At 42.1% G+C, this 7,624-nt stretch overlaps 1 protein-coding gene across 1 annotated transcript in view; it reads left to right on the top strand.

The window, feature by feature from the left end:
* Positions 1-7,624, top strand: part of xpnpep3 (X-prolyl aminopeptidase 3, mitochondrial) — a 31,220-nt gene that overhangs the window by 15,635 nt on the left and 7,961 nt on the right. The window contains exon 10 of the mRNA XM_037688874.1: positions 2,591-2,774. Coding sequence (XP_037544802.1) covers positions 2,591-2,774 — 184 coding nt within the window. The remainder of the gene's footprint in view (positions 1-2,590; positions 2,775-7,624) is intronic.

The raw sequence follows: 7,624 nt of genomic DNA, 5'->3' as shown, positions 1-7,624 counted from the left end.
TATCCAGGTGTTGGAATGGCCAAGTCAAAGTCCAGACCTGAATCCAATCGAGAATCTGTGGAAAGAGCTGAAGACTGCTGTTCACAAACACTCTCCATCCAACCTCACTGAGCTCGAGCTGTTTTGCAAAGAAGAATGGGCAGAATTTCAGTGTCTCCATGTGCAAAACTGAAAGAGACATACCCCAAGAGACTTGCAGCTGGAACTGCAGCAAAAGGCGGCGCTACAAAGTATTAACGCAAGGGGGCCGAATAATATTGCACGCCCCACTTTTCAGTTTTTTATTTGTTAAAGTTTGACACATCCAATAAATTTAATTCCACTTCACAATTGTCCCACTTGTTGTTGATTCTTCACAAAAAAATAAAATTTTATATCTTTATGTTTGAAGCCTGAAATTTGGCAAAAGGTTGAAAAGTTCAAGGGGGCGAATACTTTCACAAGGCACTGTATATATAAATATAAATATATATATTCACACACACATATATATATATATATATATTTTTTTTTTACTTATAGATATATTTTAATCTTTACACGTTACAATCTGTTAGATATTTGGACAAACAAAACTGTGAATAAAGAAAAGTGGATAAATTCTTACAGTAGGATGTGTGAATGTCTTTAGTTGGAACAGCATAAGGTTAAAAATCTTTTAAACACCCTCCTATGTTTCACTTGGAAGTGGTTTTGATTAGACTCGATGCATCATTTTAATCACCTTTCATCTTGTCTGCAGCCATAAACAGCATATATGGGTTTTCTTGACTGTGTCTGGGTATGTGTTCTCTCTGTTAGCAAAATATTTCATGACCCACTGGAGGGATTTTAATTAAACTCTCAGAAATGAATTACTTCAGAGCAGAAGAGAATCCAGCCACCTTTTTAAATCCTTTAATTCGAGAGCCCAAGCTGAGAGTAGAGGTGAGCCCAACGATGGCTAGTCAGCATCGCTCAACCTCACTCACAAGCTCCAGCTCCTAACCAGCCAGTGAAGACACATTCCATGTCCATGGAGCTAGTTTTTGTCACCAAGAATCAGCCAGTCCAGGGTCCCGCACTCACCTCCTATCCAGTTTGACGGCTCTCCTTGCAGGTGGTGGGCCCACATGGAGTTGGTTTCCTGAAAACTGTCCCCATCCTAGAGCAAGTAGAGGACTTGGAAATACCCTACGTCCATCAGTCTGTTTTGTGAGCTGGTTAACTTAAAAAATAAGTTGACTTCCATTTTGGCATGTGGCTACGCCTAGGTGTAAGAAAGTTTCCTATCACAAATTGGGTTGCCACGTCAAAATCTAAGTGTGTGTGTAAACCAGCCACCTCGAACATTTTGAGGAAACTATGCTTTCTATTTTTTTGTATTGCTTAAAAGTATAGTTTCCTCAAATGATAGGGGTGGCTGCAGATTAATCTATGGTGGCCAAGGCCACCATTGGCCACACCCTGGCTCCTGGCTGCACCATTGCGCCTGGTGGTAGATAAAATTTCTCCCTCAGCTCATCAGGATGTGTCACTGCACCACTTCAGACAAGAAGAAAAAAAAACTATCTCCATTCTTATACATAATGTAACTTCTATGCATTTGAATATATTGCACTAAAACATTAAGGTTTACATGCATTTCCTGTTCAATTCCAGTCCAGAAAAACACTCACCAAACAGACACTATTCAAATACCTCAGTGATGAAGGAAATCGGCGTACCGCTTGTTTTTCTGGCTTGGCCCAGCCAAGCCTCTGAAGCCGAGGTTTGGCAACCAAGGCGCTCGCTGGTGACCCAAAATTGATGATTTTGATGTGGCTCAAATATGGTGCTGTAGCAGCTGAGAGTCATTCTCCAAGCGCTAAAAAAACTGCACAAAATCTTTGTTTAAAACTTCGGCATGAAAGGAAGCTAACGATATGCATTTCTTCAAGCAATGCTACTTCTTAAATAGCGTCTATGATTGTTTATTTTATTATTTAATTATGTATTTAATAATTAATTGATTCATTTCATTATTGTGTTTTTATTTATTTCATTTTGTCAAATTCCGTCCTCCATAAGCTTCTAGTTCCTCCACTGTTGTTTTAATGAGAACACCATGCTGATCTATCTGCTGTATGTGTGTTTAGGGTTGGATAAGAATGTGCTAAAAATGCTCCTGTGCCGTTAAAGGCACCCCCACACCCAGGAAGTGGGGGACACAAAGGCAGTGTATCAACACTGTGCTGTCCTCAGATGTGTTTGCCTTGTTAGTTGTTTAAAAAAACAGCTGAAATTGACCAAATTATTTGGTCAAATTCTACTTCTTGTTTTCTAGTTTATGCTAAACTGTTCAAAAGAGATCAAAGTATTTTACTTGTTTGACTGATTTGATGCCAAATGTCTTTAAGCGTAAAACAGTGGAAAATCTTAGTCCTCTTTTAAATCTTTGGGCAACTTACTGAATAAAATACTCCACATTATATTATTTTCCTCGTAGCTGTCTACACTGAAATCCTAAAAGAAAAGAAATCTGTCTGGAATGTGTTTAAGATTTATTCTAAAATTGCAACAAACTCAATTAGACTTCAACGGCTGGCTCTTCTCGCCCCTCTCCCGACAGATTCAGCCCAGCCCAGGCCGAGTTGTACGAGGCTGTTCTGGAGGTCCAGCTCTCCTGCTTGTCGCTGTGCACCCCGGGCGTCAGTCTCGATCACATCTACAGCGCCATGCTGGCTCTGCTGGGACGGCAGCTGAAGCGGCTCGGCATCCTCAAAGCTGGAACCAGTGATGCTGACATGCTAAAGGTAATCACCATTCCTTATCAGGCCCACTCAGACTTTGCCTTTCACTTCTAAAGATCATCGTTTAGTTCTTTACAGAAGACGGTAACCTGCATTTGCAGCATATCATTTGTGACTACAAGAAGATATTGACTATCTTATGTCAATATCTTCTTGTAGTCACAAATGATATTGGCATAAGATGGTCAATATCTGAAGATGGAATTAAAGGCCTCACATTTCTTAAAGCTATGCATATCGCCTGCTGCCTTTCATATCAGAATGTTAGACTAAGATCACCTCTAGATGAGAAATGACTGAGCTGTAGCCATTTTGGTCAAACTTAAAAAAAAAAGAAGCTGTTAAAGCGACCCCACGACTCCAATTTATGAACGGTCTAATTTTGACCTGCAGGCTTAAGAGGCTGATGCATATGCAGACCTTCTGCAGATTTAATAGTCATACTTTTTTAAGTCAAGTCAAGTCAGATTTATTTATAGAGCACATTTAAAACAGAAACTGTTACCAAAGTGCTTAACAAAAATATTACAACATCAAATAAAAAGTAGCAAGATATATTTACAGCACATGGAATAAAAATATAAAACCGAAAACATAATTAGAAACAATGAAATACTAAATCAGATCACGTTGTGTCAAAAGTCAAGGAAATAATAACAAAAAGCATAAACTCAGTCAGAAACATCCATCCATCCATCCATTATCTTTACCCGCTTATTCCATTTTGGGTCACGGGGGTCGCTGGTGCCCATGTCCAGCAATCACTGTGCGAGGGGCGGGGTACACCCTGGACGGGTCGCAAGTCCATCACAGGGACACATAGAGACAAACGAGACAAACAACCATTCACTCTGTCACTCACACCTAGGGACAATTTAGAGTTACCAATCAGCCTAACATGCATGTTTTTGGTCTGTGGGAGGAAACCGGAGTACCCGGAGAAAACCCACGCATGCACGGAGAGAACATGCAAACTCCACCCAGAAGGCCCCTGGACCGGGGTTTGAACCAAGGACCTGCTCGCTGAGAGGCAGCAGCTCTACCAGTTGCGCCACCGTGCTGCCCCAGTCAGAAACAATGAAATACTAAATCAGATCTGATGACCTTGTGTTAAATTGGAATAATAACAAAAGCATAAACAGAATCAGCATCAATGAAAAACTAGATCTAAAGCTGATCACCCTGTGTTAAATGTCAATGAGTACAGATGTGTTTTTAGGAGAGATTTAAAAACAGAGACTGAGGTGGCCTGTCGAATGTTGATGGGCAGATTGTTCCAAAGTTTAGGGCCCACGACTGCAAACGCTCGATCTCCTCTGAGCTTCAGCTGGTTTTTGGTACGGCCAAAAGCATCTGGTCTGATGATCTCAAAGCCCGAGAAGGAGTATAAGGATGAAGAAGGTTGGAGAGGTATGATGGTGCAAGGCCGTTAATGCACTTGAATGTCAGCAGGAGAATTTTAAAATCAACTCTGACAGGTACAGTAAACCAGTGAAGGGAGGACAGAACCGGAGTAATGTGCTCAAACCTGCGAGTTCCTGTTAGTAGCCGAGCTGCAGCATTTTGTACGAGCTGGAGACGTGAAAGTGAAGCCTGACTGACCCCAACATAAAATAAAGTGAGTTACAGTAGTCCAGCCGGGTTCTAATAAATGCATGGACTAGTTTTTCAAGGTCGGATCTGGACAGAACGGACTTAAGCTTTGCTATTTGCCTTAGCTGAAAGAAACTTTATGTAGAACAGAGTTGATCTGTTTATTAAGCTTAAAGTCCGAGTCTAACACTACCCCAAGATTGGTAACCGACTGCTTTAGATGAGGCTGAAGGGAGTGCAGGTTTACAGGATCAGTGACAGTGGTAGAGCTTGGGTTAAACACAATGACCTCAGTCTTCTGATCATTAAAACTCAAGAAGTTCGCAGGCATCCAAGTCTTGATGTCATCGACATTTTAAATAAAATTTTTAGGTTCAACAGCAAAACAGAAAAAACAATATTAATATTATATGCAATATTAGGCTATATTAAGTACAAACCAGCCACTAGGGAGCACAAGTCAGTGTATCTCTTGTGCCAAGCACAGGTAAATGGTGAGGGTTGTGTCAGGAAGGTCATCCGACATACAACACTTTTTCCATTCTAATGGTTCATTCATATTTCATTAAAGTGACACCATACTGGATCAGTCGAGGCCCAGATTAACAACGACCACCACCGATGCTGTGGACAAAGGGTGCCGGCGGAAATTTTGTCACTGTTTGTCAAAGACCACAAGGAGGAAAGCATGTCAGGAGACAAGAGGGAGAAGAGGAAAGTAAAAAATGTAGGACTGAGGGTTGCAACTCTAAATGTGGGGACAATGACAGGCAAAGGTAGAGAGCTGGCTGACATGATGCAGAGAAGGAAGGTAGAGGTTTTATGTGTCCAGAAGTCCAAGTGGAAGGGCAGCAAGGCTTTCAGCATTGGAGCAGGGTTTAAACTGTTTTACCATGGTGTGGATAGAAAGAGGAATGGAGTAGGGGTGGTCCTGAAGGAGGAGATGGCAAAGAATGTAGTAGAGGTGAAAAGAGTGTCAGATAGGGTGATGTGCCTGAAGGTAGAAGTAGAAGGTTTGATGCTAAACATTGTCAGTGGTTATGCACCACTTGTTTGATGTGACGTAGAGGAGAAAGAGAAATTTTGGAAGGATTTGGATGAAGTGATAGAGAGTATTCCCAGGGAGGAAAGAGTGGTGATCGGAGCAGAAGTGAATGGACATGTTGGTGAAGGAAACAGAGGGGATGAGGAAGTAATGGGTAGGTTTGGTGTCAAGGAAAGAAAAACCAGGAAGGACAGATGGTGGATTTTGCCAAGAGAATGGAAATGGCTGTAGTCAACACTTTACTTCCAAAAGAGGAAGGAACATAGAGTGACCTATAAAGCCTCCAGCATACTCGGACGTACTTCAGTCCGCGGAGGTCCATGCGTACTGGATTAGACTTGAAGCGGACGCCCGCAGGGGATGTCCGTGCAAAGCTAAATTTTTACGACCGTGTACGCGTACTTGGTGTCGCACAATAAACTGCCCGGCCACAGGACTGTTTTGCATGCGACACCAATGTATTAAATTCCCCTTCTTCATACCATGTCTGGTTTAATGGCCTTTTCTTTTGTTTTGTTTTTTCCAAGAGGCAAGCGATCTCTTCCTCCTCGTCCGTTTATGCCATGACTGAAATGTTGAGAAATGAAGGAATTTGTCACAAGAGAATTAAAATTAGGTCCAGCGTGGCTGCGGGAGGGTCTGGAGATTTCCTGGTGGGCTGGTCTGATGTGTGGGCTGCAGGGCCAGCGCTCCTTTTTTTTATTTTTTTTATAACTTTTATTAACAACATATAAACACAGAACACCGCTGCAGCTGGGGCTGCCAGGTCTCGTTTTTTTTTGTTTTTTTTGCAATTTGTCAGTCAGTCCAGTAGGTGTGTCAGCAAATGACCAATCGGCGACCTCAATTTGTTCCGAAGGTAACCGCCCCTTGCCTGCGGAGCTGCTCTGTAGCCGCTCAGGGTGGACGCTCGAGTATGAAGTCTCAACCGTCTGCATACAGTGCGCACAGTTTCCGTGCGGACTAAAGACCGCCCGAGTCTGTGGGAGCTTTAACAGTGGAGGAAGGAGTACGCAGGTAGACTACATTCTGTGTAGAAGAGGAAACCTGAGGGAGATTGGGGACTGTAAGGTTGTGGCAGGGGAGAGTGTGGTCAGACAGCATCGGATGGTTGTGTGTAGAATGATTGTTGTGAAGAAGAGAAAAAGAGTAAAATCAGAGAAGAAAACCAAATGGTTGAAGCTGAAGAAGGAAAAATGTTGTAAGAAATTCAGAGAGGAGCTGTTAAAGGCTCTGGCTGGTAAGAAAGAGCTTCCAAATGACTGGATTACTACAGCAACAGTATAGAGACCGGTAGGAAGGTACTTGGTGTGTCATCTGGACAGATAATGGATGATAAAGAAACCTGGTGGTGGAATAGTGAAGTACAGGAAGCTATTCAAAGAAAGAGGTTAGCTAAGAAGAAATATGACAGTGAGAGGACTGAAGAGAGGAGACAGGAATATAAGGAGATGCAATGTAGAGCAAAGAGGGAAGTAGCTAAGGCAAAGCAGAAGGCGTATGAGGAGTTGTGTGGGAGGCTGGACACTAAAGAGGGTGAGAAGGACTTGTACCGATTGGCAAGTTAGAGGGACCAGACTGGAAAGGATGTGCAGCAGGTTAGTCTTGCTAAAGATACCATACTTTACCATACAATTTTATTTATAGAGCACTTAAAACAGCAACAAGGCCAACCAAAGAGCTGTACAGCAGAAACAAACAAGTAAAGCACAGTAAAATCTATATAGATCCAAATGGAAAATGATCATAACAAATGGCTAACACTGTAGAATACAGACAGGTTAAAAACAGATTACACAGTGTCGAAAGCCAGGGAATAAAAGTGGGTTTTTAAGCGAGACTTAAAAACTGTGAGGGAGGTGGCCTGCCTGACATGCAGTGGTAACTCATTCCACAGTCTTAGAACTGCAACAGTGAAGGCCCTGTCCAGAGCCAGATTAACACTTCGCTGTACCCTGGGCAACAATCTTCAAGGGCCCCATCATCATGACCCGAAAATCACCATAATCTGGCAAAATACAGAATAAATTACCATAATATACAGAAAATATACTTAAAATTCTAACTATCAAGTGTATTTTTATGTATTAAACTCCAAATGCTCATTGACACAAATCATCAAGACTGATTTAAGTTGAACGCACTTTGAACACCACATGACACCATATGTGTACTTGTTTAGTAACGTGTTGGCCACTGGTGTCAGAAGCATTTA

Source organism: Nematolebias whitei, chromosome 15 (assembly GCF_014905685.2).
Source record: "Nematolebias whitei isolate Nwh7 chromosome 15, NemWhi1, whole genome shotgun sequence".
Classification (NCBI taxonomy): Eukaryota; Metazoa; Chordata; class Actinopteri; order Cyprinodontiformes; family Rivulidae; genus Nematolebias; species Nematolebias whitei.
Note: the sequence above shows the minus strand (reverse complement) of the source record. Positions and strands in the feature narration are given on the sequence as shown.